This window comes from Pituophis catenifer, unplaced genomic scaffold (assembly GCF_029215685.1).
Source record: "Pituophis catenifer annectens isolate HBS135680 unplaced genomic scaffold, rPitCat1.0.hap2 SCAF_2, whole genome shotgun sequence".
Lineage (NCBI taxonomy): Eukaryota > Metazoa > Chordata > Lepidosauria > Squamata > Colubridae > Pituophis > Pituophis catenifer.
Genome location: NW_027256882.1, coordinates 181975983 through 181992812, shown reverse-complemented (window position 1 = coordinate 181992812; position 16830 = coordinate 181975983). Strand labels below are relative to the sequence as shown.

The 16830-nt window shown below is 39.8% G+C and overlaps 1 protein-coding gene across 3 annotated transcripts in view; it reads left to right on the top strand.

Annotated features, from left to right (window-relative positions):
- The window catches only part of PRKCSH (PRKCSH beta subunit of glucosidase II), a 51079-nt gene that overhangs the window by 21489 nt on the left and 12760 nt on the right, over positions 1-16830 (top strand). For all 3 annotated transcript variants that reach the window (XM_070935264.1, XM_070935263.1, XM_070935262.1), the window contains one exon: positions 1648-1744. In XM_070935264.1, the coding sequence (XP_070791365.1) occupies positions 1648-1744 (97 nt within the window). The remainder of the gene's footprint in view (positions 1-1647; positions 1745-16830) is intronic.

Below are 16830 nucleotides of genomic sequence, written 5' to 3'. Positions count from 1 at the left end.
GTGTATGAAATGTGGAAAAGAAAGATTCTGTTGAAAGAAAACTTGAAAATGAAGAGGCTCATTTTGAAGAACTATAGCAGAATACACTATGAATATGAGTTTATCCTCTTTTACTGTTACACAGTATTTCTTTAATAAGTGCATAAAATTTATATTTTAAAATTTTAATTGCCTATTTCTGTCAAATAAGAACCAATTCTGTTTTCCATAGAAATGTCACTGAGTAGTGCAAATTTGAATAATGCGACCATTTGAGGGATTCATCAACCACATTAATCGAGACCTGCCTCTATCTAATACTGAGCTTCAATAAAAACATACTGGTTTGATGTAATTTGTGATTTAAGCAAAAATAAACATTTTCTTTAATGTTCAGAACTTCTCTAAATATTAGAAAAAGAGCATGTATTCCTCTGGAAGTTACTGAATTACAATTCCCACATTTTTGATCAGGGTATCTGGAGTTGCTAGGAGTTATAATTCAGTGGCACTTCCTATACTACCCAGATCCTTGCATTGCTTTCCAAGTCTTTAAAAATAAACTAGGGAAAAAAATACAATGGTCATTAATGTCTGCCTCTTCTTATTGTGTTTTGCTTTGCTTTACTTGCATAATTTTTTCTCTGTAAAGCCAGATATTTCGTAGAGAATTATGCATGCAATAGTCATTATCTATCTTGCAAACCATTTAGACTAACAGTGCTGTCTGCTGCATGCTAAACAATTTAGGAGAGATTTAAAAGATGCCATTTGTGTAAATCAAGGGCAACCTTGGTGGCCGAGTACATCCTGCAGTTGGGAGGCTGAGCACTGCAGAGGACTAGAGTCACAAACATGAGAATGAGTTGATTTGGGGAAGGACTTTGGGAGATTTTATTTCTTTTTAACTGTAACATCTTTTTAGGGCATATATATTCACAGTTTTCTCTATTCAAAATGGTGGAAATTTCTGCTAACATTATTTTTCAGCAGTCTTGATCAGAAGAGCTCTGAGAGTTGCCCATCCCAGCATAAGAACATGCTTTTCTCATGTAGAAAAAGCAATATTTAAATATTTTTTACAATATCTATTGAAATACATTCACTCATTTGAAGCTGGCAATATTTGAAGTGACTCTTGTTTAGTGGTTAGTATGGAGTTATATATAAAGAGAGCCAGTTATATATATATATATATATATATATATGAGAGCCAGGAAAAGTGCCGGACTCGGAGAATGGAGATCCAGGTTCTCCTTTAGACACTGACACCAGCTGGGTGACCTTGGGCCAGTCACACACACTCAGCCTTGAAACAGCATCAGGCTCTGCAGCAAGCTGACTGAACAACAGATCCCTAGTTGTACCATGCAGTGATGGCATTGCTGTGTAAACTAAGCAAGCAGAATGCAAAAAAAGTGGTCCCTGCAATGAAGCAGGACAAATGATAATAAGAAAAAAAAAAAGATCTGCTACTCTTAGCTTTAGCATTGGTTTATTTTTCTTTTCCTGATTTAGTAATGCACTTTCTTTGGAAGCTCTGGTCACATGGTATCTATAAAATTAACCTTTTTTAGTCAGCTTATCCTGCTTTTTTTCTCATTCCACAAGGGTTATTGATAGCTTTCAAAAAACTAATAGTATTCTTTTGACTTAATGTCTCTATAGGTCTCATCACCCAAACCATCATCAGGTGATAAGGCAGCAGAGGAAGAAATGGAGAAGATGCCTCCTTATGATGAAGCAACTCAAGCTCTAATTGATGGTAGGCTGTTGAAAGTACTATATCCATGATGGTGAACCTATGGCACATGTGCCACAGGTGGCACGCAGAGCCCTCTATGCGGGCATGCCAGCTGTTGCCCCAGCCCATCTGCACAGTGCATGTGCTTCCCGCTGGCCAGTTCGTCTTCGGGTGTCTGCTGTGCATGTGGGGGGGGGCGCATGCGGGGGACGCAAACACGCATGCGCGGGGGGGCTCATGCGGGGGTGCTTGCATTGCATTTTGGGGGTTTGCATGCATGCTCCCCCTTTTGGGCCTGGAAAGCCGCCTGCAGCAATGTGAAAGCCAAAAATGGGCAAGGGGGGGCGGGGCACATGCGTGGGGGACATATGCGCATGTATGTGGGGGGCACTCAGCACCAAAAAGGTTAGCCATCATTGTACTATATCAAACTTCATGGTTGTGGAAGGTTCTGGCAGAAGCAGGTTTCTGCACATAATTTGAAGGTTAAAAAAGAGACAACTCTCCTGGTTATTGATTGCTCTCTTAAAACTATGTGGTAAGGATGACAGTTATAAATGCAGCATATATTTACTAATTTTGATTGCTCATATAAAACTGAACCTCCAAAATAGTCTTCTATGAATCTTTGAATAAGCAACCAAATGATGGTAAATATTTTTAAACATCAAGAGGAGTTTATAAGGATAAGAGTTACAAGGGTATTTCAAAGTAAATATTAAAATATTTGTTATGAATTATCTTCACTAGGGACAGGGAATTAAGTTACAACTCAAAGTTTTGCTTATATTGTTCCTGCTAGGGTGTTATGGGCAACATTGCCTCAGGGCTTTGGATTTATGTGATGTTTTGGCAACTTTGAGGTTATGGTATTTTGGAGAGAGTAATATGGGGTAGCCGATACCACATATGACTCTTTACATATTTATTTGTCATTATAAGCCAAGATAATGTCTCTCTTACACCTAGTGGATCTGTATATTTGCAAATATATTTATTTAATAATAAATTTACATAACAGGGATAGTTTCAACATCATGTGAAGTGATAGTACCACTTTATATTGCTTCAGTGAGACAATGCTTGGAATACTGCACCCAGTTTTGGTCACCATGATACAGCGAAGATGTAGAAAGAGTTCAGAGAACAGCAACAAAGATAATAAGGGGTCTGGAAGTTATGATTGCACAAAGTGGGTATGTTTAATCTAGTGAAGAGAAAGACTAGGGTTGACACGGTAGTCTTCTATTTGACGGGCTGTCACAGAGAAGATGGGGTTGACTATTTTCCAAAGCACCTGAGGGCAGGACAAGAAATAACAGGTGGAAAATCATTAAAGAGAGATCCAACATAGAACTAAGAAGAATTTTTCTGACAGAACATTTCATCAGTGCAGTTGGCTTACCTTCAGAAGTTGTGGGTGCTCCATCATTGCTTGTAAGAAGAGACTGGACAGTCCTTTTTCTGGAATGGTATAATGTCTCCTGCTTGAGTAGCGGGTTGGACTAGAAGATTTCCAAAGTCTCTTCCAACCAGGGATGCTATTTGACCAGTTCGGGTGATTTGAATTGGTTCGCCGAACCGGTAAATACCACCTCTGACTGGCCCCGCCCAGTCACCCAGTTGCCACTTGCCCAGTCGCCGCTCGCCCCTTCCAGCCGCTCGCTGCTCACCCCCCCATATGTTGCCTTCGCCACGCGGCCCAGCTAATCGCCTCGCCAGTTCTGCTCAGCTCACCAAAGGTAAGCAATACATGCTGCCCCCGCGCCCTTCGCCTTGGGTTGGGGGCTGGGGCCCAGGGGTGCGCCATTCCCCGAGGCCCCGGAGCCACCACCTGCTCACTGCCCGCCTCACCTACCTTCATGCCTTGGGGGCGAGGGGTCACGGCGAGGCTCAGCTGCCTTTTGCACCGAGAAGCCTCCAGTCGCCGGCAGTTGTTTTCGGGGGGGGGGGGGGGGCTTCTCTCTGCTGCAGTATTCAATGTGGCTGCTCCTCTCCTCCTCGGGCTCATACACACAGAGCAAAGGTGAGAAGGAGGTGAGAAGCAGCCACATTGACTTGGCCAGCCAAACCTTTCTGTTGGTTCTGTGGCGTGGCTTGGTGGGTTGCTGTGAGTGACATCAAGTTGGCCATGCCCATTCAGTCACATGACCCCCCCCCCCACCAAGCCACGCCTGCAAAGCCACGCCCACAGAACCGGTAGAGGGAAAATTGAATATCACCAACCCTATATTATATGTTCTAAGTCTTTTTTTGTTGTTGTTCAAAGGAAGATACTTACAAACTTGTTAATATCTTGGTTTTAAATGCTGATTTTTAGATAATTGATGTTGAGGATTGTGGCTAATCACCTCAGATGTTTCCTAAGGAATCATTTATGGTATTGATGGAGTTGCTGCTGCTGGGTCTTTTGGAGTTTCTCTTTATAGGTCCAGTATTAAATAACAGATGGCCTGGTATTGACAACTAATATTTTGAGGGGTCATATTGTAAGAGCTGAGCTGATAGCTTCTGCACTCTTACATGCAGAAGCTGCCTTGTACTGAGTAGTTTTTACTAGGAAGTTACATCCTTATTTGGCTACTCTGGGAACTTTTTTCCTAGGCTATGTTGAAGGATGATTTTTGCTGAGCAAGTGTGACCATTGCAACTCTTGGCACAGAAACTTGATGTCATGAAGTGGAAAAGGTACTGGACTTGGACCAAATTTGAGGTTCTTTTCGATGATGCCTGCTAATTGAAGAGTAGCATGCTTGTTTGTGTGTGCAAAGGTCCTTTTGGGCATTTCATAACCCCAAACTCCTCAATGAGATCATTTAGCAATTCGATGCTATACATCAAAAAGGCAGCTTTTTTAAGGATAACCAAAAGCATATTCTGCACCCAGGGGGGAAAAATTCTGTAAATAAGGCAAACTCAACTCACATATTTCCCCCCTGTTATTTGTGCTGGAAGGGTTGCTTTAAAACATTTTGCCATCTGTAAGAGTTTTAAAAAATGCTTTTAGAATGAAGATTTGTTTGATTGAGAAACAGAATTCTGAACTTAAAACTAAATTGTTATTTTGCGTTCTAGATCTATGATCACTGTCCTATCCCCAGGGCAAATCTACACTTTAAACTTCTGTTTTGGTTTGTAAGCTGTCAATGCATCCAGCTGCATGAACATTTTAGTAGAAGCTCTTTAAAGGGATTGGAGGGTTTGAGACTGTTAGTTCTTCTAATGGAATTAACTGCCAGTGATAATACCCGTGTACATATTTTGTTTTAGTAAATGTCATAAAGAGGCTTAGAGCAGAAACAAAAGGCTTCTGCTCTAAAAGGAGATGAGTAGTTGCTTTTAGTACATGGCTAAAAAGTGGGAATCTCAGAAAGTAGCACTATGGAGTTGGCAGGAGAAATTTAGGCCTCTGAGTCCAACCTCCTTAGTGCAGGAATCCCATATTAAAGCATCTCCCTGTAACCTGAATTAATTATTTTTAGTATTTGTGTTCATGGCCATGAGCTGCATAAAAGAAAACAGGTTTTACCCCTCTACCATTGTCAAGTCAAGTTCTTAAATATTATTACTAATATTTAGGCACTTATTTTGAAAACTGGTGCACTGGAAGGCCCAGGGAAGCTTACTTACCAAACAAGCAATCTAAATCAACAATCTTGATTTAGGATGGGGAGATCTGCCATAAACCAGTACTTTATTTTACAGCCTCTTATTGACAAGTATCAGTTCTGTGCATGGCATTCACTGATTTAAAATAGTTTTTGACTATTTTTAAAACAGAATTTGGAAACCTTATTGACAGGCATATGCTGGCACTTACTAAATGTTGCATGATAATACCTGCATCCAAATTAAACTTGAAAAGGTAGGAGTTTTATGTTGTGGTTCTGAATAGGCCAAATAATTATTTAAGCAGCATGATAGTGATCTTCAGAATTATTTCAGCCAGGCTCCACAATCCCTGTGTTGCCTGTCCATTACTTGTTTACTATTATACCTCAGAATTGCCCATTCCATTTGCTGGTTTGGAGGGTAGGTTTACAACTTTTTTAAAGTATATCTTTTATTAAGAATTTTGATTACAATATTAAAAACTAACACAAATTAAGTTTAGAACAAGAGATGAGAACAGAAAAAAGAATAAAAATGTAAGAAAAAGAAATTAATAGAAAAATAGAAATATATAAAGAATTGACTTCCAACCTTCATTGCAAATTTAGGAGTTTAAACAAATTTAAACTCCTTAACCTATATAAGGTTACAAACACATATCTCTTCATCCCATACCTTATCTATAGGCATATTCATGAAACATCAACCTTTTAATCCTGATATCAGCTAAAAGTCCATAAAGGGTTGCCAGAACTTTGCAACAACAACAACAAAAAGTCTTATTTAAACCTTGATCAAATAAACCAATTTTATACTCATTTCTTTTACTTAACAGTAGAATATTGTCATAGGATGTGATTTCTCTTCAATTCTTCTTTATCCCATAGAAGATTTCTTCAGGGCTTTAACAATCCTCTTTTATACATTCAATAAGAAAACATTTTCCAAGTCATTTTCTTGATTTATCATTTGTATAGAAAAAAATCTAGTGTCTTTTTCTAAATCATTCTCTTGGCCTGTCATTTGTAGTTCCACTTTCAGTACTTTCTGTCCTGTCAAAATTAGTTCATCTGTCATTCCTTCATTAACATCTTTTGGATATAATCTATCCATAGAAGTTACCATCATTACTCACTGTTGATATTGCAGTTACTAATTTCTGGCTCCAGTTTTCAAAGATCTTTAACTTTTCCAGTTATCACATTTTGTGTCATTTGTAAATCCCAGTATTAAACTGACATCAAGAACAGACTTGTAGTCCCCCCCACTTCTGCTTAGAATCTGTTGTCCCTTTTAGATTAGATTAGATTAGATTAGATTAGATTAGATTAGATTAGATTAGATTAGATTAGATTGGATTAACAGAGTTGGAAGGGACCTTATAGGTCATCTAGTCGAACCCCCCCCCCCCCCCCATTCAAGCACCATTTCTGACAAATGGCAGTCCAATCTCTTCTTGAAAGTTTCAAGTGATGAAGCTCCCACAACTTCCGAGGGCGAGCTGTTCCATTGATTGGTTGATTGATCTCAGTGTCAGAAAGTTCCTCCTTATTTCTAGGTTGAATCTCTCCTTGGTCACTTCCCATCCATTATTCTTTGTCTGGCCTTCAGGTGCTTTGGAAAATAGCTTGACCCTTTCCTCTCCGTGGTAGCCCCTCAAATTTATTTATTTATTTTATTTACTATTTATTTTATTTTTTAAATTTTTATACTGCCCCCTCTCCCGAAGGACTCGGGGCGGTGAACAGCCAAAATTAAAAACACACAATACAAACATTAAAATACTATAAAACGAAATTAAATTTATCTTTGGCTTCCCCAATTTAAAACCCCTTACCCATAAAATTCCCCAATTAAAAGATTTTTAACCCAGCCCGGCTTGCTGAAATAAAAAAGTCTTCAGGGCCCGGCGGAAGGTCCGGAGGTCCGGGATCAGTCGTATCCCTGGGGGTAGCTCATTCCAGAGGGCGGGTGCCCCCACAGAGAAGGCTCTTCCCCGGGGGGTCACCAGCCGACATTGCCTGACCGACGGCACCCTGAGGAGGCCCTCTCTTTGGGAGCATATTGGCTGGTGGGAGGTTATCGGTGGCAGAAGGTGGTCTCGTAAATAACCGGGCCCTAAGCCATGGAGCGCTTTGAAGATGAGAACCAATACCTTGAAGCGCACCCGGAAGACTACTGGAAGCCAATGCAGCTCGCACAGGAGAGGTGTCACGTGGGAGCGCCATGTCGCCCCCATAAGTACCCGCGTGGCCGCATTCTGCACCACAACATGATATGGCCCCCTGCTCCCACCATACCTGCCCCTCCCACTGCTATCATGTCTCCCCTGGTCCTTCTAGACTAGACTAGCTATGCCCAGTTCCTGTTCATTGAATGTTTTAGTCTCCAGTCCCCTAATAATCTTGGTTGCTCTTCTCTGCACTTTTTCTAGAGTCTCAACATCTTTTCTATAGTGTGGTGACAAAAACTGGATGCAGTACTCTAGGTGTGGTCTTACTAAGGCTTTATAGAGTGGTATTAGTACCTCACCTGATCTTGATTGTATTCCTCTGTTAACACAATTTAGGATTGCATTGGCTTTTTAAGGTGCCACTGTACACTGCTGGCTCATATTTACCTGATTGTCAACTAAGACTCCCAAAATCCCTCTAACAGTCACTGCTGTTAAGCCTGGTTTCCCTAGTTTATATGTGTACTTTTGGTTTTTCTTACATAAGTGTAGGACTTTACTTTTCTCTACATTGAATTTCATGGATAAGGCCCAACGTTCAAGTCTGTCAAGATCCATCTGGATCTTGAGCCTATCTTCTAGGGAGTTAGGTATTCCTGATAATCATTTCTAAAATCATAAAGTTTATCTTTGCTGTGACTTGCAATAGCCGGGATAGCCAAGATATGTCAGTTTAAGATGATTAATTCCAAAAATGATTAGAATGTAAGGTTTGTGAACTTAGTGTTCTTCAAAAGACCGCTGTGTCAATTCGCCATACCTCTCCCAGAAGTCCAGGTTTGCAACATTTCTAAAGACTAATGTCTTTACCCATTTGGTGAAAAGGAAATCAAAGCTGTTGGTGATGCACTGCTGTGTGCTCTTTTATGCAGATAATCAGGCTGCATATATATTTCTCAAATTACACCATCATATTACAGGACTGGAGATTGCAAGACTACCTATTAGCTGAACAGGAGATGGAGATCTCAGAAGTATAAGGAGCCTCTTTTTATTGGCTATGATGAAATGTAAACAGTTCCTTCAAGTGAGAGTAGCCATGTGTTGCTTTGTATGAATATAATTTAATGTAACTTCTAATGTATTATTTTAGTTACATTCAGTTTTGATGTATAAATACAGATAGTCCTCAATTTACAATCATTAGTTTAACAATCATTCAAAGTTACAATGATGCTGAAAGAAGTGACTTACAACTAGTCCTCACACTTACAATTGGCACAATGTCTCTGTGGCCATGTGATCACCATTTGCTACCTTGCCAGGGAGCTTCCAACAAGCAAAATCAATGAGGAGATTGGATTCACTTAACAACTGCTTGATTCGCTTTACAATCATGGCAAAAAATATCATAAAATCAGGCATAACTAATTTAGCAACTACATTGCAAAAATCTCTGTGCACCCCCCGCATGTCCAGCTGAACCGCATGATCATCAGAGGCTGTTTTTTTTTTACTTTTAAAAGCATTTTTTCTACAACCTCTTCGGCCAAAAAAATGCTTTTAAAAGAAAAAAAAAAGCCTCTGATAATCGCGCTGCTCAGCTGGGATCATCAGAGGCTTCTAAAAGCATTTTTTTCTGCAATCTCTTAAGGTTGTAGAAAAAATGCTTTTAAAAGTAAAAAAAAAAAAAGTTGGCCACGCCCACCCAGTCACATTACCCCCACCCCCACCAAGCCACGCCCACAGAACTGGTAGTAACAAATTTTAGATTTCACCCCTGCTTTGATTGTGTGGATCACAACAAATTGTGGCAAGTTCTTTTTTTTTTCTTTTAGTTTTACAAAGAAAAATTTTCCCCCCTCCATATTCCCCCCACCCTTTTCCCACCCTCCCCCCCAGACTTCCCAGAGCAAAATACAGGGTATTTCAATTAACAATCATAAGCTAAATTAGCCTAACTATTCTTAAACTACCTATTCCCCCGCTGAAACCTTAATTCCGCTATAGATAACATGATACTTCTAAAATAAAGTTTAACATTCATTCATAAACTATTTGATATTTTCTTGTCTGATACTTATTTTGAATATAATCAATCCATCTTCTCCATTCCAATATGTATCTTTCTTGTGTATAGTCCTTCAGATATGCTGAAATTTTCGCCATTTCCGCTAAATTCGCTACTTTCAATGTCCATTCTTCAATAGTAGGCAAAGAGTCCTTCTTCCAGTATTGCGCTACCAACAGTCTAGCTGCTGATATTAAGTTCAAGATCAATTTAGTCTCTAATACTGTACAGTCCGTCATTATACCCAATAAAAACAATTGAGGAGAAAATTTCAACCTTTTTTTTCAAAATGTTCTGCATCACCCACCAAATTTTTATCCAAAATGCCTTGATTTTCTTACAAGTCCACCATATATGATAATAAGTTGCATCATCACATCCACATCTCCAACATTTAGCTTGCAAATTCGGATACATACATGATAATTTTTTAGGATCTAAGTGCCATCTATAAAACATTTTATAAAAATTCTCTCTCAAATTTTGTGCTTGTGTAAACTTAACATTTCTGACCCAAATCTTTTCCCATGTTTACATCATCACTGGTTCCTGGAAGTTTTGTGCCCATTTTATCATACAAACTTTAACCAATTCCATTTCTGAATCTATTTCCAATAAAGCATTATACAACCTTTTAATATGCATCTGACTTTGATCTCTAATCTGTTTTACCAGATTTTCCTCATTTTGCATGACACCAAGTTTTTGATCTTCCCTCCATCTAGCTTTAAACTGACCATACTGCAACCAAGTATAGATTATCCCTTCTTCTTTCAATACATTTAAAGATTTCAATTGCAGTTTACCCCTTTCCATAAAAAGAAGTTCTTTATAAGTAATCACTAAGAAATCATTAATCATTCTTAATCATTAAGAAAACTAAGATCATGGCATCCGGCCCTCTCAATTCCTGGCAAATAGATGGCAAATAGGGGAAGAAATGGAGGTAGTGACAGATTTTATTTTCCTGGGCTCCAAGATCACCGCAGATGGGGACTGCAGCCAAGAAATTAAAAGACACTTGCTCCTGGGGAGGAAAGCTATGGCAAATCTAGATAGCATACAAAAAAGCAGAGATATCACCCTGCCAACAAAAGTATGTATAGTCAAGGCTATGGTTTTCCCAGTTGCAATGTATGGCTGTGAAAGTTGGACCATAAGAAAGGCTGAGTGTCAAAGAATTGAAGCCTTTGAACTATGGTGCTGGAAAAGACTCCTGCGAGTCCTTTGGACTGCAAGGTGATCAAACAGATCAGTCCTAGAGGAGATCAACCCTGCCTGCTCTTTAGAAGGCCAGATCCTGAAGATGAAACTGAAATACTTTGGCCACCTAATGAGACGGAAAGACTCACTGGAGAAGAACCTAATGCTGGGAAAGATTGAGGGCAAAAGAAGAAGGGGACGACAGAGAACGAGGTGGCTGGATGGAGTCACTGAAGCAGTCAGTGTGAGCTTAAATGGACTCCAGAGGATGGTAGAGGACAGGAAGGCCTGGAGGAATGTTGTCCATCGGACATGACTTCGCAACTAACAACAACAACAAATCAGCTGTTGCCTAGAAGCTGTACTTTGGTTGAAGAAATTTAAATTTATCATTAAATTTATCATTTATCATTTTTTACAGCCATCTCACAGTTTTCAGTAAATGGGTATAGGAAGACCTTTTTCAGAAGTACCACAATCAACCTCATATCTCCACCCTATATGTGTGCATTTAATTTTTGTTTCCTTAGTGGAGGACTTGTACTTCTTTCTTTCACATTTCCTTTTGTTGCTTTCAGTCCATTTCTCTAATCTGTTAATTTTTTTGTATTGTTTTTTGTATTACCATCCAATTTTCAAGTTTAATTAATCAGTGGTCTGAACCATGAGATGGGTGGCATTTTGATAATTAATTAATGGACTATCACAATCAGGTCAGCTTTTGGTGAGGCAAGCCCAGAATATTAAAAGTTGATAAGAGTTTCAAAAATATTGGAGAAAGAGATGTATATGAGGGAACGAACCTCAGAATGATAAAATAAGAATCCAAGAAAGTGATTATTTTTGAAGGGCAGTTGGGAAGTTAATGCATTACATTTGCACAAAGCTTCAAGCATCTCAGTGCCTTTAGAGGGCACCCCAGTCCTCTCAAAATGTTTATGCTAAGATAGGGCAGGGGCTTGATGGAGCCATTTCTAGTTCCCTTGGCACAGCAGCCTTGTCTCCAAAGGATGACTCCGCATAATTAATATGGTTGAAAGAAGTTATGGAAGTAACTCTCTGATCTGCTTTTCAAGAGTAATTCTTCTTTAATAGAGCTTCTATAGGCATTTTTGTTTGTTTTGTTTGTTTGTTTGTTTTAGAGTATGGCACGTGTTAGCCAGGGCTCTGTGAAAGGAATTTTTCGGGCAGTGTTATCTTTTACCCGCAGGACTCCTGAATGCCGGTAGGCAATCGGGGGAGGATCCTTTCTTGTCCCTCCATGGTTTATTTGCTCATGGGAATCAAGCCACTGACCTCAGCGGTGCGGAGGCCCAGTGTCTTACCACGTAAGCCATCGTGGCCCCGGTCTATAGGCGTTATCAGGATCAGACAACCATTTGCCACCAGCCACAATAATTTTAAAAATATTTTTCCAGGCTTCTAGGGCCACTGGGGAGTGTTGATATAATACCATCACTAAAAGGCACAAGATGGAATTTGTGGCCTTTTTTCACTACTCCTAGGGAGTAGGTGCTGAATGAAAAAAGTGTTGTAAACCTGAACATGTTTTTTTAAATTTCCATTTTTTTAATGGAAATTTGTTCAACATTTTACCTCTACCTTTTAGTGATATGAACTTGGGAATAAGGGTCAGTGGTGGGATCCTCTTGGTTTTACCATTGGTTCGGTGATGCATGCACGTGTGCAGTTTGAAGAAATCTTCACTTCCACCTTTCTTTGGAGGAGGAACACAGCTGGGGCGCCGCATTTTGCTCTGCTGCGCGAATCAGCTGAGAAGATAAAGGTAGGAAAATAGCGCGGATGGGCCCTTCTGATGTTCAGGGCAAACTGGTTCATTCCCAGCTGATTGTCGGAGCTACCAGTTCGCCCGAACCAGTAGAATCCCACCTCTGATAAGGATGGGGATTAATCTGGGATTACTCCTGTAGTAGTGGGATCATATGATGTGGTCCCGTGATGGCAATCCTATGGCACGCGTGCCCGAAGTGAAAAATGGAGCCATGTCGCTTGGCAACGTGCGGTGTCGCCCATTCCTCTTTCGGGTTTCTGGTGTGCATGCGTGCGCGACGATCAGATGGCCTTTGTGCTTGCGTCAGTGTCAGAAACTGGAAGAGCTGGTCTTCCATTTTCTGGCGTGAGCATGTGCACTGGCCAGCTGATTGGCATGCGCATGCAAGGCAGTCAGCCGGAAGTACATTTTCTGGCACATGCTCACCAGCTGATTGGTGCATGCGCATACGCGGCAGTAACCTGAAGACTTGCTGACAGTAACCTGTAGAAACTGCAAGTGCATTCTCCAGTGCGCGCACGTCCCTGGGCAACTCCTATTCCTGGTCTCCGCCCAGACAAGCGCGCATGAAGTGCTCCCTTTTCGGCACTTGGTGATACCATCGCCATCACTGATACAGTCCATGATTTGTTTGCCCCTGAAGCAGTTAGTCAGCTTGGCAGCCTATACTTGCTGATTATTCTTCTTTGCATATTCTTTTTTTCTTCCACATAATTCCTACTGTGGGAAAGGGTTGGCTCAGAAGAGCAATGGGTGGATGGTATGAAAGAGGGGGACTGAATATACATGTTCTTGGGGAACAAGCATTCTATATTCAAGGAGAAGAGAATGTACAGAACAGGTCACAAACTATAGTATAGTATTGTAAAAATATTCCAGTTCAAGCTCAAGCATGTTGAATTCACATAGGTTTATAAAGTTTTCTTCTGCATTTGAGTGATTTTCCATTGCCTTCTGGGATTTTAACAATTTCCCACTCCTGTCTATAGAACTGATTTTTCATAGTGGCCTCTTATCCATTATCAGGCAAATCTGACTCTGCTTTGGGGTTTGAGAGCAGCCAGCAAGCTAAATGTAGTCATCCAGCTGGACATTATGTTAACTTACTGTAAACTAAACAGAGATGCTGTCCTGGGTCCATTCTTGCAATTTTCTTGGCAATATTATGTAAAGCATTTTATATTTTTATAACTTGAATGACTGCATTTAGCCACCTGGAAGGCCAGATGAAGAAAGGGCAGAAAGACTTTTATCAGTTTGGCAAAATGTTTGGTGTCTGGTTTGGCTTGCAGCGTAAATAGTAGCTGATATATTCCAGTTATTTTGAACCAGTGGTGAAATGTAAAATTTGTTACTACTGGATCTGTGGGCATGGCTTGGTTGTGGTGTGGATAATATGACTGGGTGGGTGTGACCAACTTTTTTTTTTTTTTACTTTTTTAAAGCATTTTTTTTACAACCTATTCGGGTGAATAGGTTGTAAAAAAATGCTTTTAAAAGGTAAAAAAAAAAAGGCTCTGATGATCACAGCTATGTCATGCGATCATCAGAGCCTTTTTTTTACCTTTTAAAAGCAGGAAGTAACGACACCCGGGCGAGTGGGCGGAGCCTCGTGCCGCCATTGCTACCAGTTCTCCGAACTACCTACCACAATCGCTACCGGATCGCCTGATCCGGTCCAAACTGGGAGCATTTCACCCCTGTTTTGAACCTTAGTTTCCATTAGACTCCAGCCAGCTTTGCATCCTTCTCCATCTTTGGATAGATTTATTTTTTTTGTGGGGGATCATTTAATTAGAAGATACTAAGGCAAATCATATATTTTCTGCCCAGCATGATTGGAACTGATGCCTCAGTTGGGTTTATTCCCACAACCCATGTTTTTTGGGGTCCCTGGCCATGTGAAGAAGTTGGAAGGCCTTGCTGTTTTAGGAGGTCGGGGTGTTAACTGATTTTGTCACTTTTTTGAGCGCTCAAGGTAGTAGTGTTTTAATCTTACTTGAGGTTTTTTTTGTGTGTGTGTGTTCATTGATTTCTGTAAGTTGTCATGTGCCTTTGAAAGTGAGATAAAAATACCTTAAATTGATGTATTTCTTGGCCATATCTGCTGTTTTAGGGAGACCAAGCAGGAAAAGCTGAGTCACCTCCCTGGAAAGGGCAGAAGAGCTGTTAGCTTTACCTGTGTCTAAAAATAGAACTTGCCAGCTATGCGTACGTTCAACTAGATGTGTGTTGCAGTATCATAGCCACTCTCCAATTCTTCTGAATTTCCTCAGACCGCTTTCTGACTAGAGCTGAAATTCACACTCATAGCTATGTTTTAATTTCCTGATCCACGAAGTGTTGGATTCATTCTGCTCCTCGTCCTATCTGATTTTTCCTTGAACAGATTCCATTTCAATGACAAGGAGACAATGCTATGAAAATTAGCAAACTTTGCACGGGCTGCTGCTAAATAGAGAAAATATTTTATCAAACGTTTCTAAGATTGTCTAATAGTTTACGTGCTGTAATAACACTGATTTAATGTTTTTACTGATTTCTGTACATTTTGATGTATTTTATTAATGTTTGTCCACAGTTGTGCAGGTTTTATTTTACGACCAATGGTCAAAACAATAAATTGATGGATTGATGATTAATTGACTCCATTTCAGCACAGGACTTAAATTCCATATAAATGTTACTGCTCTGGAAAGACTCGAATTTAAAGTAGAATTTTAGTGGAATTTAAAGCCTCCCTGGCTTTTTCCAAACAGATAAAAACATTTCTCTTTACTGTTCCTCAAAATATTGGCCTTGCTCAGTTCTTTCAAAGCCTGTCCAACCAAGCTCGCACAAGTGCTATAAGAAGAGTTTGTCAAAATGTATCAGATGAAACAAAAAAGCAGTTTTGTAGCTATAATAAAACGAAGTAGAAAGCCTAAACCAGGTCTGCACTTTGCATTCTGATATGTGGCACCTATATAGCTAATGCCATTAGGGTTTTTAAGCAGATGCATCGTTTCTCAAGTCTCACATATCCAGGAGGCAAAGGGCAATCAGTAGTGGGAGCTGGTTGCTTAATGTGACTCCATCAGTTTAAAATGAGTCTTCTGCTTCTAGTTTCACCCTGAGTAGAGGTGGAGAATTGTCACCATGAGTTTAGCATTGGAAGCTAAGAAATAACATCCTCAGTTTCACGTGCTGCATTTGGATATCAGCAGTGGGTTTGCTCTAGTTTTCATCTGTCTGGCTTTCTGAGAAGATAACGGGGAGCCTACCTGCACCAAATAGAATTGAAATGAAAAACCAGTTTAGTTTTTATTTTTGTTCTGAATGAAAATAGTTGGATTCTGTAAGTAGAGTAGAGCAGAGTAAAATGCACATATCCAGAATAACAGTTCAGTTAAATTTTGATTTGGCCTTTTTGGCCTTTTTGCACATACCCTTTTGTTTTAGGGGATTGACAATCTCCATTACTGGTTCTGTATGAAATCCTAATCTTAGTCTCTGACTAATATTCCTGAAATATTATCTTTTGGCCACTGGCTCATGAATGATGATTATTAAGCTTGTTCCTTCTAATATCCACTAGATCAGGGGTCCACAACCTCTGGGCAGCAGACCAATACCAATCAGCAGCCCATTAGGAACTGGGCCGGCCAAGTGAGTGAAGCTTCATCTGAGCATTTGTAGATTCTAGGTAGCATGCAAACACATGCACACACATACACATACGCACACACACACACAACACACTTCCATGGAAAAATTTTTTTCCCACAGAACCAGTCCCTGGTGCCCAAAGGTTTGGGAGCCGCTGCAGTAGATAGTGTTGGTGTATCCAGGATGAGATGACGAATTCTTCTCTTCTGGAGAAATAACAGAAGTATTGGTTACGCAAATACTTTGTATTGATGCTGGCTATGAATACATATGGGTGGGGGGGAGAGATGGGGGAGTTCTATTTTACTTTAAACTGAAAGGTTAGGCAAATAAATATCTGAGTTATAAAATTGGTTCTAGGGATCCAACAATCTTTTCTTCCCTAGGATATTTTAGCCAGGGTGGATAAAACTCAATGATTTTTTTTTAAAAAAATAAAAAAAATCAGATTTTTTTTATTTAAATTGGATTTTTTTGATTTTTATCGAATGTATTTTAATAAAAAACTTTTGGGGTAAAAATCTATCGTAAGATAGTTTTCTATTTAAGATACATAAATAATTTAGTTTATTCAGCATGAAATGGAGCTTAGTTATGTAGCATGAGGC